General features: G+C 38.1%; 1 protein-coding gene across 1 annotated transcript; it reads left to right on the top strand.

Annotated features, from left to right (window-relative positions):
* The first annotated feature begins 5258 nt into the window (after window positions 1-5258).
* Window positions 5259-10139, top strand: il10ra (interleukin 10 receptor, alpha). The gene is made up of 7 exons (XM_027999586.1): window positions 5259-5502; window positions 6264-6384; window positions 6538-6719; window positions 6808-6953; window positions 7122-7293; window positions 8425-8543; window positions 8639-10139. Exons 1-7 carry the CDS (start codon window positions 5439-5441, stop codon window positions 9512-9514), a joined length of 1680 nt encoding a protein of 559 aa, XP_027855387.1. The 5' UTR covers window positions 5259-5438; the 3' UTR covers window positions 9515-10139.
* Window positions 10140-15564: the final 5425 nt, after the last annotated feature.

The raw sequence follows: 15564 nt of genomic DNA, 5'->3' as shown, positions 1-15564 counted from the left end.
GTTCTATAACCATGTAAATAGTTTTGGTATCAGCTGACCTTTCTTACTTTTTAACTCTCGATGCGTATTTCACCCAGGAAAATAACATATCAGAAGATTACTATTCAAAATCAGAAGCGTTCTAAAAATAATACTAATAATATGGTAACAGCAAAACATCTGCTGCAACTAAAGCCAGACCAAAAGTTTGCAAATCTAATATGTCAAAGCAAATAAATAAATAAATAAAAAGTGTTAGTGTTTCATAGGGTAATAGGGTGAATCATAGATCAAAATCTGCTGGAGCACCAGGGTACCTTTCCATAGAACAAAGCAGCTCTTACATCATGGACTGAAAGACTATTGAGCGAGAAGGAAACAGCTCCAAAACACCTATAAAAAGGTGTTGGCACAATAACATTTATGGGAGAACCATTTTTTTAAACTGAGAAAATTGCACCTAATATCAAGCACAGTGAAGGTAGTTCCACTTCCAGTGCCAGTGGTACTAGTTCAGAAGTGGAATAATAAAAAGGAAAAATCACAAAGTCTACAATTTCAAATCAAATCAGCATCTTTTGGACACTTGTACACTATTTAGTGCTCCAACAAAATAATGAATTCCATATGAAAAAAAAAATGGTGATGGATCATGTGGGATAACAGTAATTTTATAGAATGGCACAAAAATGAACCTTTCAGAATATAATGGTGCATTCTCAAAACGCAATGTATGAAAAATTAAATCTGTCAATTCTTAACGCTTGAGCGTTGACCTTTAATCTTAAATTTAAATGTTCCAGAGCTTCTGGTTTTGGTAAGTAAGATGGCCAAGTTAAGAGGTAAACAAACACTGTCACACTAAAAAGCCAAAGTTAAGCTTGAGCCTGAAATGGAAATGTCATTTTGATGAGTCATCCTGCCACCTTTCCAGTAGTTTTACTTTTTATTTTACATTGCTTGCACAAACATTGCCTAAAATGTAATTTTCTGTGATTGTTGTTAATATACATACCATACAGTAAACACAATGTTTCAGTCAACTTTTATCACTTTTTCTTCAGCATAATTTTGTAGTAAGATTTTGAAAGGCCCTACGAACACTTCAATCGTCATGTGTAAATCACGCTCTACCACCACTAGAGGCTGCTATGTTACATTCTCTGCCAATAAAGTTTGGAAGCCGTGGGGAAATCTCTTAGAACAAATAGTTAGTAAAAATAAAAATAAAAATCCCCCTTGTTTGAAAGACCTGTAGATAATCTCTGACATTTTCACAAGGACTACCCACATTTCACATTTACTCAGTATCTCTCTGTCCAAGCACAAGATAGAAATCAAAAAGTGACACCAGTGAGCAACCGACTGTTTTGTCTTTTTCAGGACTACTACCAGGAAGTAAAACTTTTTTAAAAATTCCATTTGAGGAGGAGGTGAGAAGCCACCTCTCTTTACTTAAGAGAACTGTTGTTTCTCAGAAATGAAAAGCAAGAGATTATATTGGAGAAGAAATCAAAATAAGTAAATTAAGTTCTGCAAAGCCTGAAGGGACTTCTCTACTGTTCTATGATTAAAATAATAATGAACTACTTTACAAGAATCACTGAATCACTGAAAGCTACAAATGATCAGAATACATTCGGGTCAGTCTGGTCTAATTTATGTTAGGTAAAATAATAGTTCTAGCCAATGTGCTGTTGCCAAAATTATGGATGCCCAAAGTCCAGTGATTGAGGGAAAATATCTTGTATATGTGTATTCAGCTCTGCAGAATACACATAGGCTTGGTAATGAGCAAATCATTTGGGCCAACAGTGTTGGAGAAGGAATACAAGAAAAAGCAGGATAGCATTTTTGGGGGGTGTTAACATATCAGCTTGGGTTTACACTCTAGGTAATGATAGCATGCAGTCTTCTGTTAGCACAGTGAATAATACTAAATACATTCTAGCTAACATAATGGTGTTACCAACATGTTATTATTTCCATATTGGTAAATCTGAACATGAATAGCAGATAGTGTTAACTACCGTATTTTTCGGACTATAAGCCGCTACTTTTCCGCTTTGAACCATGAGGCTTCTATCCCTGTGCGGCTTTTCTATGGATTTTTTTTCTTCAACCACCAGGGGGTTCTTTAGCAGGAAGTGGATCACTGGAAGTCAAAATTGTAAATAAAAGAAGAAAGTGCTAATTTTCATTTATAACAAGCACATGCTAGCAGCAGGCATCATGGAAACAACACGAGGAAAAAAATGTGCCGCTTTTAAGTTGAGGAGTATCGATCTGGCAGTACAGGAGGGAAATAGGGCCGCTGCACGTAAACTCGGCCGTGAACGAGTCCATGGTTCGGGTCCAATAGCAGATTTATTAAGGACGCTCCCTCTGCTGTGTCCTTCTGAAAAACCGACAGCGGCGGAGATACCAGCAGCTATATATATAGCTATATATACGGCTTATATATGTACGTTTCCAAATTTTTTTTTTTTAATTGTAGGTTATAGTAAGGTGCTCTCTATAGTCCGGAAAATACGGTACTGGTATTATCATCATGTTAATACCCGTAGTTACAAATAGCTGCTTATGCTAGCATGTTAAATGTACTATGGTTATGCTAACAAATTAGCCCAAACTAGCCTATCACATATGGAGAGTCATAATCACATAGCCTAACTTTAAACATTTAAAGTGTCACTGGCACAATAAAACCACTTACACAATGCGGAACTTGCTTGAATTAAGCCAGAATTAAAGATGAATAGTTATCATATTCATTACCATTCAGTGGCTCGGAGGAGACAGATGTCCGGTTCCAACCGTTCCTGCCCAGAAACGTTGGAGTCATTGTTGATTCTTGAACTATGTGGCTCAAAACAGGGTTGCGGTCTTTCAGTGGAACCAGATCCCTCTTCTGTTCTCCAAAACTTTTCATTGGAATAAAAAATTCCCTCAATAATCAATGGGGGGAAAAAAATAAAATTTTTCAGTTGCTTTGGTTTAGATTTTTTTTAAAAAAAGAAATTTTATTTTGCAGAATAGTTTTAGAAAAGGGGTCTCAAACTCGCGGCCCGCGGGCCAACTGCGGCCCTCGCGACGATAGTTTGTGGCCCCCGCGAGTTTGACATAATTGGCACTTTTCAGTGTTGTGTGCGGAGCTGAACGAACTTACCAATCACGGTAGAGTATATTGCTCTCGGGGTCGGGACATCGGCCGGGCCTATTTGCATTTTCTAGTTGTCATTATTTGCATGCGGTACATGCGCAATTTCCGCGGCCGCTCCCGCTTCACGTGCTTCAGCATCCAGTCTAGACCCGGAAGTTGCTGATCAGTGTAACGTAATTAAGGTTAGGCGCTGTAACGCTTGGGTTGTGTTTAAGGGAGGAGAGGAGGCGGCAGATTCGTCAGGACGGTCAAAAACTCACAACCACACTGGTACCGGGAATTCCACAGTGTTGTCCTTTAATAAATACGCTCTTCACCGACCTTACAAAGCCCGGTTGAACGGCTGCTATATTATCAGACATGAAAATTGAGCAGCGTCCAAACAACCCGTAACATTACTAAAAAGTTAGGGAGCTAACATGTCCGTCTAGCCCATTTCTCCCACGCTCTCTACAGAGAAGCCGTGGCGCATACTTCTGACATCATTAGCAATACTAGAAAATCTTAAAGAGACACTACACAATTACGGCTGTTACAGCGCCTGACTACGGCCAAATATGGTAATAGGCAATCAGAAAGGTTCGGCTGAGGAGACCGTGTGTGTGAATGCGGCCCAGCCTCACCCAGACTCTACCTCCAGCGGCCCCCGGGTAAACTGAGTTTGAGACCCCTGTTTTAGAACAATCTATCATTCACCAATTCATTTTCAGGATTCAGTGCACAATGTTAATCTGAATTAATAAAAGTGCTTCCAGCACTATTTAATGAATTGTAAAAGTATATGCACCAATAACTTTTTCACATTATGTAATAGTATAATGTACAATTTACAATGTACTATGCTATTCACATTATGTAATAGTGTATTACATTGAACACTATGCTAGCTAGTGCTGTTTTTTTATGTAACTTTATTTCAACACAGAGATTGCATAGCAATAAAGTGGAAAGTAGTTTTTGAATCTTTTTGCAAAAACAATAAATGTGAAGGTGTGGTGAGCATTTTTACTCAGAAACCCTTAGTGAATATTTCTTAGAACCTTCTTTTGGTTCTTTTCAGCTGCATGTCTTTTGTGGTATGTCTCAACCCTCTTTGAACATAATGGCTTGAAAGAAAACCAAGCTATTGTTGCTGCTGCTGTATGTTTGTATTCCTTTTTCTCTGTGTGAACCTGCACTCCAGTACAGTCTCACGTTTTTATACAGCCTCCAAAAGCTTTCTTCCAATATCAGCCTGTATTTATCCCCACCCATCTTCATTAACTCATACCAATCTGACTGACCTTCCTGAAGAAAATGATTCCATGCTGCTACCATCACAATGCTTCACTGTAGGGATGGTATTTTGAGAGTGTAAGGTTTCCTCCACAGACAGTACTGCATGTAGGCCAAAATGCACTGTGACCTGTTATGACCTGGCTTCCTTTCTACTTTTGCTGTGTCCCTACAAAACACGCAAGGCTCAAGGGGTATATTTACTTTTGCAAGGTACTATTTGTTAAGGTTATGATGTAATTCTGCATTAGAATAATTGTAATTTATGGTGAAAAAGACCCACATGGATCCAAGTAATGAATAAGAAGTAATCAATAACAAGTCTTCTGACACAAACATACAAAACACATCTGCAATGCAGCTGAGCATGAATGCGGTTTTTCTGATGTGGCCTGTGACCTGAAAATTCAGAGAGCATGCAATTTTTTGCACATAGTTATCTGCAGGTTAACAAAGTCTAAAATCCACCTTCCGGAATAAATTTGTATAGACTGTTTGTATTTTATTTCTGTAAACTTGTGTAGAAAGAAGTAAGATAAGACATACAAATTCCCCCCACAATGTAGTGCTACTTTTTATGAAATAATGATGAAAGTCATAAAAAAAAAAGTGAAAGGGATATTCCCAATACTTTCCCCTTTCCTCTGTTTTGTACAGTGAGATGGCAGATCAGCCTGTGCACTGTGACTATGGAAAGGAAAATAAGACAAAGAAAAGAGGAAGTAAAGGCTGAGAGAGGAGGAGAGATGTGAAACCAGAAACCCCGTCACTGATGATGTCACAGCAGGAAACTCATCATCTAGACGGTGGGAGGGAGCGAAAGGAGATTTAGAGATAGGTTTTATTTTTTTCTTCAGATCAACAGCTATTGCAGAAGAGAAAGCCGCATCGGCGCCTTTGATAGTTTTCTACACTGATAATGGTTTCAGTGATCCCTCACTGATCATAGGAATGAAGGACTTTGCTGGGAGCTGTTGAAGGATTCTGACTGAGTGTTTATATTCTTCTCAAGAGCTTGAAAATGGATAAGAAATATAAGCCACTGATTTTGGTCTTCCTAATCCTATTCATCGGACATGTTTCAGGTAATTATAACATTTACTGATCATAAATGTTAAGTCCTGTTTTAGATTTTAAAAGGTACTTGTCATACTGACTTGTTCAGTATCAGTGGATGGTGAAATTTGGTAATTTATAGTGGTAGTTAATACAGAGACTGTTTATAAGTTGTGAAAAAAAACAACTTCTTAAAGTTATTTTTACTTCTCCCAAACGTTGGTGGAAAATTATAAGTGGAGTAAAGATAGCATAAGTAAATCTTAATATATAAAGTAAATTTTTCATAATTTTTATTGATCACACTTTGACAGATATTTACCCAAAAAATAAATATCAGTGAATATTAAATAAATATGAAATGCTTATTATTAAAGTATGAGTTTGATGGCGAGGAAGATGTGTTACAAATTTAAACTCAACCGTACTCTTAAGTGATATTCATGACGTTGATTACTAAAGTTGACCTTAGTGTTCAATTAGAACATTTTCTCTTTCTTTCTCATGAATAGGACACACACATAGGAAAGGGTAATGCTCTGTTCCCCTTCTGAAAAAAACCCCAGAGCCAGTACCAGTCCTATGATTTGCAACCAGACTTCCTCTTTTTTTCTCTCTACTCTTTGCAAGAATGTTTAAAGATAACTCTTCTCAGCATAAATTTAGCATAAATGTACATTGCAGATGTTTCCTCTCTGCAAGTCATGTTAAAGCAATCAGTGATTGGAAACGCTAAAATGACTGTACAAGCAGATGCTTAGATTTTTACATGATTTTTTTCTTGAAACAGGAACAGCCATTCCACCGCCTAGAAATATGGAAGTGCATATTTCAGAAGATGAAGTAACGGTTCGGTGGGAAAATCCTGAAAATGCCCCATCAGACCCAGTGTATAACTTTCAAATAGGAAGGTATGTTGAAGTTTTAAATATATAGTTGTTTTCAGAGAGTGAATTGCAACTGGAGTTACACATTTCAGTAGCAGTTCAGCTTTTATAAGACTCTGTACCATCTCATTAGTCGCATTTTTCTCATTTATTGACTGGTGAAAATTCTGCCTTCAGGTATGGCACATCAGACTGGGCTAATGTATCCAGCTGCATGGGGATCGCAAGGAACTACTGCATCCTTACCACACATATTAAAAAAATAAAAGAATATACAATTTCCTATAAAGTCAGAGTTCAGCTCGTCAAAGGAGATCAACAGTCTGACTGGATATGGAAAAGATTTCTTCTAAATGAAGGTAAGTATTTCAGTTAGGAATGTATTAATTGTATCAAGATCAACTCAGCTTCAGTTGCAATAATTTTCAACATGTTCTCTATTCAAAGGTGAATTGCAGCCTCCTTCCTTTAGTTTGTGGGCTACTTCCAGCACACTTACAGTCTATGTCCATGAAAAGCCCATCTTGAGAGAAATCTATCCCTATGGAGTTGTCTACACGTTGTATTTGGAGGAAACTGATCGAGAAAACAAGGTGAGTCAGAGAATTAGACAGGACATAGCCTTCGGTAACCACAATATCACTTCAACTCACACGTCACTTATAAGCAGTAATAAACAAAATGAATATTGAGTAAAAGCCAGATACTTTACTCCAGATACGTAATTTTTCTTTTTTTTTTCTTTTTTTTTGGATTGCCAGACTACCACAGTTTACCTGGAAGACGATGAGGGATTGCCTGAAGGGAGGAAGAAGACTTTCACTGGTCTCCAGTGGGAAAAAAAGTACTGCGTCAGCGTCGAAGTCAAAGCCAATGGTCGTATCTACAAAAGCAACGCGTCTGCAAAACAGTGCCTGCTCCTCCCAGAGCAAGGTAAAGTAAATTGTTTACACTTACCAGTAATTTAGAGAACTGTTCAAAACTTTTCAAAATCTTTAACATTTTCAAATTTTGTCACGATACAACAACAAATTAGTTTTTAAAAAAATCTAGAAAAGCATATCATGAGTTTTCATTGAGCTTCCTTTACTCTAATATATATAGATCCATCAATGTTACATGACCTTTTGAAAAAAAAAGATGACTTATAATTCTGTATAAATATCTACTACAGAAAATTTAAGGTCATTTTTGAAAACCCACCATTTTATTAGATTTTAATATAAAATGTATAAGAAATATTCTCTTCTATAGGATGTGGATATTTGTGGAAAATGATGTAATAAGAAATGTGTATAGTTTTCAAAGTAATTACTTTTTATTTTGCAATAAGCTATGCAAGGGAAACACCAGACATAAGAAAGAATTTCTGCTGGTCAGATTAGACTAAAACTGATTATTTTTTTTGGCCTATGCGCAAAGTATTATACATGACTGAAAACTTACTGCACATCACTTGAACACACCATTTCTCTGGTGTAAAACATGGAGGCGACAGAATCATTCTGTAGGACGTTGGTCAGAGTTGATGGAAAGATGGATGAGCAGAGCAGCTTTGGAGGAATCTGCAAAAGTCCTGAGACTTTTAGGCAGAGGTTCAGGAAAATAACCCTAAGCATAAAGCCACGGCGAAACTAAATTTAGAATGTGTGGTGAGACTTGAAACTTGGTGCTCACAGATGCTTTGTTTTTCATAGCTTTTTTGCTATGACTGAGCAGACATTTCAGTCTCTTGAGAGCAAAGCTGGTAGTGACGCGTCCAAGACGCACCTCTTTAATACACACTTGTACCACTGAATTTTTGCATCAACAAACATGTTTCACAACTACGTATGCATTTGTGTTAATCAAGCACATAAAATTCCAACAAAATACAATGAAGTTTCTGTTTGCAACATTACAAAATGTGGAAAGGTTTGTTAATGAAGAAAAATTACCTGCATAAATCAAGATGATGTAATACAGGGAAAAAACATTCCCTAAAATTGCCTCAGTTTGTTATGTTTGCATACTTTTGCCTTGAACTGATCGGTTTGTAAAATGATTTTGTTTCTCTTCTTTCAGAATTTTACATAATAGCTGTATCATTCTTATCTATTCTTGGGGCCCTGATAGTTGTCGTTGTTGTGATCTGCATTCTGTTGGTTTACCTAAAGCGGCCTGCAAAAACGCCTGTAGCATTGGTAAGATTAAAGAAAAAAACAACAACTAAAAATGAAAATGGTTAAAACATGACATGGCTCATAATTTCTTTTCATCTTCTCTTCCCCCGCTTTAGAAATCCCCTGTGAGTGGCTGGAAGCCGCTTTCTGTCACAGAAGGGTCCATGGAGGTGGTCACGGACAAAGGATGGTTTCTTTCCAGTTACAGACCTGACGCAAAACCCGCAGTGACCGAGACCAGTCTTACAGTAATAGAGGATGGTGAGGAGGAGAACAGGAGGACCAGCTTGGACAGCGGGGTCAGCGTAGAGGCGAACTCCTCGGCAGACAACAGAGGACAACATCAAGAGAGACAAGAGGACAGCGGCTGCGGGAGCATGGGAAGCCCGGAGATCTCAGCCCACAGTCACACAGATTACCCTATGCAGGATGAAAGCATGGAAGCGGATGATGTCAGCAAGAGGGAGGACAGCGGGATGGGATTGGATTGCCCACACCATTCCTCGTTCTTGAAACTTGACAGCCAGGACACAAAATCTCTTGTCGAGACAGTCATTGTTGGGAACTACCGCACCCAGAGCCCGTCTGAGATGCAGATTCAAAGCAGAGGCAGTGAGAACATGCTAAAACAGATCCCTGCACACTCAGTGTTGGCTGACGTGGTGACGGGATACAAGCCCGGGCCGCAGTCCTGTATCTGTTCACTAACAGGCCAGTGCAGCTGGTGCCACAGACACGGCAGTTACGGATCCGAAGGAACCAAACTGTGCAGAGCAGTGTGTATCGAAAACGTGCTGCTTGGTGGGACAAGTGACCTGGTGGACTCAAGCAAAGTCGGTAAAACACACATGGACTCTCTTATAATAAATTTGGAAGAGTCACTTTTACATGTGTCTGACACATTTCCCCTACTGACATCAAAATACGAACAGGACAGCAACATGAACAATATATCCCTCTCCCTCTGTGACGTTCAGCTGACATCTGACTGACATGGTGTGGAATGCAACACTATTCATACATCCCTCCTGACATACACATCACACTGAATATTTTGAAACGGAAGTGAATAGGTTGCGAAATGCTCTGAAAGATTCAGCCGGTAGGACGAAACAAATCAAGTCGCACTCTGGTTTTAACCCAGGCGGGGAAAAAAACAAGTTAAATGGGAAAACTACTGACTGTTAACCATCCATCAGCCTTGTGAGCTTGTTGATTGAAGAAGTTCTTCAAACCTGCTTCTCTGGGTGAATCGTTGACTGACTAAACTGCAGATGCCGGAAATGAAACCGGTAGGAGGAGCACTGTGAAAAAAAACTGTGACAGTTACCCGCTTTAACATTTCACGATTTCACCTCCTCCGTCTATGACGTGTCGTCTTTCAAGTTCTTTTTTCTTTTTAATGGAGAACTGCTTCACGTACGCCTACAGTATTAAATGGAGTAGAAAAAGAAGCAAAAAAAAAAGGAGCAAAACGTTCATGTCCTTGTTTGCACTGATGTCTAACAGATCGCTGTTTTTGTTCAGCCTCAGCAAGTAGCCATCCTAGACTACATTCTGTTGAGACTACTTATGTTGTGTTTCTAAAAATAAATTTATTTATTTCATATTTCAAAACCATCTCTTTGGATTCTTCTAGAAAATTCCACCCATAATGTTCTCGGTCGCTGAGTAAACAAATGACACAACATTTAGGCAGGAAAACCCTGAAACAAAACATGTACGGGATCCCCAAATGCAGATGAACTACAGAAACCTGTGCTGTGGTTTTTTACACAACCTAAACTAGGAAACAAACACTTCCTCTGCACATACATCCACCGAGCTTAAAAAAAATTCCCAGAGCACAGTTGTTTTTTTGCCATGGTAAAAAGGAACACATTAAAACAGCAGGCCTTATTTTTTCCAGATACCATTAAAAAACATCATGTGACCTATTTCTTCTTATGTGCAATAAAGTTAAGAGGAAGTGAGACGATCTTTTTTGAAATGATGAATATTACAAAGTATTATGATAAATATATCTTGTCTGAATTACTCAAAGAGAGAACTGAATCATGTCTAGTCTGTAGTCTTCTGCTTAATATGTGTATTATATATGTATAATTATGGTACATTCTAGGTTTTTACATAAAGCTACGTCATAAAACTTTATAATCATTTCCCATTGTTTCTATTCAGGAAGGAGACAGTTTCTCTGTCCTAAAGTTGAACATCTTTTTGGGTAAAATGTGTGCTTTTAGCATGACAAAAAGCTAAATACCTTTTGAAAATGCTGATTGCTGTTAGTAAAAATGATCATACCCATAGTGTACTAAAATGGACCAAGCAGCCACTCAGAGAGGAAGAAGTCACCAAAATAAACCAAAATAAAAAGCCAGATTAACAAATTCGCTCATAAACAAAAAGACTTTTACTTTTTAAAGATATGCCCTGTGATCTAAATTTCAAATGTTTGGCCAAAACGACCATTTTAACATCCATCCATCCATTTTCTAACACCCTGGTCCCTAGTGGGGTTGGTAGGGGTGCTGATGCCCATCTCCAGCTAACGTTCCGGGCGAGAGGCAGGGGTTCACCCTAGACAGGTCACCAGTCTGTTGCAAGGCAACACAGACAGACAGGACACACAACCATGCACTCACACTCACACCTAGGGAGAATTTAGAGAGACCAATTTACCTAACAGTCACGTTTTTGGACTGTGGGAGGAAGCCGGAGTTCCCGGAGAGAACCCACGCATTCAAACTCCATGCAGAAAGACCCCTGGCCGAGAATTGAACCCAGGACCTTCTTGCTGCAAGGCAACAGTGCTACCAACTGCACCACTGTGCAGCCCCCCCGTTGTAACATATGGAAGAAAATGAGGGGATCTTGCAAGCTTGGAAACACCAGCTCCACTATGTAGGGGTGGCAAAATCACATTGTGTGGGTATTTTCTTACAGGTTGGGGTATTCCACTGGTGCATCAGCCAAGTAGTTAAATTCTTGACACAAGTGTGGATTAATTAGAGAAGCTGTAGCAAACCCTTTAGAACATACCTCTGTAGAATTGCACAGAAAACGCAGGAAATCTGCACAGCACCTCACACCAGCTGTCGAGCACAAAGGAAGGGGATGATTTGGGCTACCTTGCAGCCTCAGAGTTAACCATAAGCTCCTTTTTATTCTAAGATATTCCAGAATCAAATGTGAAGCCACTCGTGTGACAGTGAGAGCTTACCTAAAACATGGTCATCAACAAGACAAACACAACAGCAAATCTTAAGCTGTATAAGAGATAATCAAGGTATTGCAACAGTCTGCTCAAAATTAAAACCTCAACTAGGGTGAAATGCTGTGGCAGGAACTTAAGACAGCTGTGAACCTACAGAAACAAATGCCCCGAAACCTCAGCGAAGTGAGATGTTTTTAAGAAGAGTGGGCAACAATTCTTGCACAATGATGTGGGAGACTGATTAAGTCATACAGAGACTAACAACGTCAAGCCACGGTGACTAGATGGCTCTACAAGTTGTTGAATCACGGTTAGCCTTTTGCTGTTATCAATGCCTGATAAGGCTAAAATTGAACGTGGTGCGCATTTTTATTTTTTAAAAGATAGGATCAAAGAATTATAGAACCTTGTGAAGCTCATTTAATTCTTACAGAGAGGATGTCATGACTTCAGGAGATTAAGAAATAACAAAGCAAAATGAAAAAAAATTGTATGTCCCTAGTATTGCAATTTAAAATGCTGTAAGAAAACACAGTCAGGCTCAACTTTATGACCAGTGACAACCCACAAGTTGTCCATGTTGGTTGGACCCAAGTACAACCAACATGGTGTCGACTGTACTTGGGTCTCTCTTTTCATCGTTGTACCTGTTAAGGAGCGAAAACCATCCAGTTTGGTGCAATCTAACAAACAAGCTACTTTAGCTTAGATTGCTGAGAGCGTTATGTGTGTGTGAGGAGATGGTGCCAAATGTCATTTCATTTCAGTTTGTTGCTAACGGGGCAGCGTTTCTGCAGACTGGTCAGGGTTCCCATGCTTGTGCATTTAGACTTTGTTAACCTGCAGATAACTATGTGCAAAAGTTTGCATGCTCTCTATCTGAATTTTCAGGTCACAGGCTACATCAGAAAAACCGCATTCATGCTCAGTTGCATTGCAGATGTGTTTTGTATGTTTGTGTCAGAAGACTTGTTATTGATTATAAGTGCCAACAATGAATGTAACAATAGACATCAGAATGTGATCTGGACACAGATGGACACATGAAGCAATGGAAGAAGGTGGTCGGTTCTGATGACGGATGCCGTCCTTTTGTTTTGTTGTTTTTTTTACATCACACAGGTGCCGATGAAGGAAGAGGACTGATAACCTGAGGAACTTTTGGCAGCAAAATACAAGCCAGCAGAGACCGTGTGTAACTTTGGGCTTTTAGCCTAAGAACTTGAAATATACAGTAGGTTGCCAACATATTGTTCCCAGAGACCACAGCATACTTTTGTGCATCCTGTAAAGTTCATGTGTTGATAGATCGAGACTATCTTTGGAGAAAATGGGACCAACAAACTATAAGATATGTGGTCATAATGTTATGCCACAAGAATATGCAATATTTTACAACAGTGATATTGCTAATCTTACTTTATATTGATCAGAGGTATACTCACTGTAATCACTGTATTGGTGACTCTTGACCTACATTTCTCATACATGTTGACTCTACAGTAGAGTATCTGGGTTTTGACTAGGTGTGTTTTGAACAAGTTGCACATAGAAGTGTTCTTGGTGATATCCTGAAATTGGAGTTATCAGTTTGGTTTTAATTGTGTTGTAAGCTATTTATTTAGAAACACAATGTCATATGAAAGGCACATTTACAATTGTTAAATTATACAAGTGTTTGCAACAAACCAAAAAGTGAAGCACACATTATCACTTGGCTTTCTAGTCAACTTGAGCATGCAACTCTCCGTTCATGCATACCCAATTGCCACTGACTGCGAGCTGATCTGCATGGGTTGTTGCGGTTTATGTACAGATGCATTTATTTAATTTCTTTTTTTTTTTTTGGAACAGTGCAAATCAGTAGTGCCACAAATATGAAAAATGACTTTCCCCTCTAATACAGAATAGAGTAATGCCCTCACATAAACATAACATCAAACATTAAAAAGTACCATTACAGTACAAATATATTTACACATAATTATATTCTGCATAGTATACTGTTACATGGGATTTTCTGGTGTCAATGAATGCTTAAAGTATATTTAAATAAGGACTGTTTCACAATGAATTTTGAATTTGGCGCATTGTATCACTCAACTGTTGACAAGTAACAGCCTCATCCGAGTTTTCTAAGCCTGTCTTAATCTCCTTAAAGATTAAGACATCTTTAATCTTAAAAATCTTCATTTTTATCCTCTCTGACCGCTTTCTCACTCTCTTCTTGCCATCTGCCATTTTCCTTTTCTTTCATCCTCAGTATCGACCATATGCATAAACCCGAGCTAAAATATATTTTTAATAAGATTAGAAAGTTAATTTAGCATGTGCAGATGTGAAACTTGACTAGAGAACAAAATACCACCAAAGACAAACAAGCTCAAATTCAGCACGTCTTAATTTTTTGTCTAACTAGGGCGCACAGGCAAGGCAGGTAAGCTCAAACCTAATGAATATAATCACATAGGTATGCACATCTAATAGAAATATACTATAACTTAATACGATTTAATAGGATAATTCACTAATCCTTTGTTTTTAAAAATTAGTCCAATGCTTTCCTCTTTATATTTTCTGCATCTTTCTAATATTGCAGGGAAAGTTGAGTTTAATTTATACCTGGGTCTGGGTATATAAGATATGAGCAAGCGATTGTGAAACGCTTTTTGAAGGATGACCAAAGGCATATAGTAGTTTAAAAGGCAATTCTGCCAAATCCTAAGGAATGGTATGTAAAACCTTTGTGTTGGTCAAAGAAATTTTGTCTGTAAGTTGCTCTTTCAATCGTAACTTCTTTTTATACATTGTTGAACTAATTGCTTGATTTAAAAAAAATCAGTTTTTTGAAAGCCTTTTTATTGTTTTCAGTTGATGTAATAAACCTTCAACAATAAATCACTCAAAAAACCTAAATATTACATTCAATTTACATATACTATACAGACATAAGGCATTTGCTATCTACAATCGAAACCACTAATTCAGAATCCTTTTAGTATATAAAGCTATCACCGAAAAAATAGCATACCATGTAGGTTTCTCTTCTACCAAATAGGGAATCAATCCAACACATAAAATGTCAGAAATGAACAATAACATTTATTTTAGCCTTTGTCAAAACGATTGGAGTTCTGTTTTGAGACATCAAGAGCACAGATGTTTGTTTTTCACTCAATGCGATAGGCAACATCAAGTTACCCCACTGCAAACTGTTTTGAGGAAAAGAAAATCTTTAGCAAACAACTTCTAGTTTCGTTAGAGGAAAAACAGTGAGACATTGTAGTTCCACTAACCATAGAAAGTTTCAGATGGGCGGTAGACATGTGAATTTGGAGGGAAGTCACCCGCAGTTTATAAGAAAACTGATGTACCGGGTTCCTGTGGCTGAGTTGGTGAGATATTCTTCCCTTTGCCTCAGACAGTTACTATCAGCAGTGAACTCTGTCTCTTCTCCTCTCTGTTTCTCTGAGTGAGCATAACTGACTTATCATCACGAGACACCTCATGCTGTCGGTTTCTAGTGACACAAATCAAAACTGGCAATGTTAAATTGCACGACAATATCTATATACAGATGAATTGATTGCTTTATGTGTACTCTAGAATCAGAAGAGACAGCATTGGTTTTAAATTATCAACTGGAATACTTTTGCTTCAAGACAAAAAAAAGAGGAATTAAAGCTTTAACACAGTTATGCAAAGTTACCTATGCAGGAGTTACAAAGCAGAACAACATACAAAAATTAAGATGCGATCAAATAATGTCTTAAGTTTAACTACACAAACAGTAATGTAAGCTTTAAAAATAAGCTTCATGCTGCT

Source organism: Xiphophorus couchianus, chromosome 18, assembly GCF_001444195.1.
Source record: "Xiphophorus couchianus chromosome 18, X_couchianus-1.0, whole genome shotgun sequence".
Classification (NCBI taxonomy): domain Eukaryota; kingdom Metazoa; phylum Chordata; class Actinopteri; order Cyprinodontiformes; family Poeciliidae; genus Xiphophorus; species Xiphophorus couchianus.
This window is presented reverse-complemented; position numbering and strand designations above follow the sequence as displayed.

Excerpts from the sequence above, each read along its gene's own strand:
- il10ra (XM_027999586.1), top strand. The coding sequence starts at position 5,439 with ATGGATAAGAAATATAAGCCACTGATTTTGGTCTTCCTAATCCTATTC. Across the intron at positions 6,720-6,807 it reads AAGATTTCTTCTAAATGAAG|GTGAATTGCAGCCTCCTTCC; the intron begins GTAAGTATTTCA and ends CTCTATTCAAAG. Across the intron at positions 7,294-8,424 it reads CCTGCTCCTCCCAGAGCAAG|AATTTTACATAATAGCTGTA; the intron begins GTAAAGTAAATT and ends CTCTTCTTTCAG.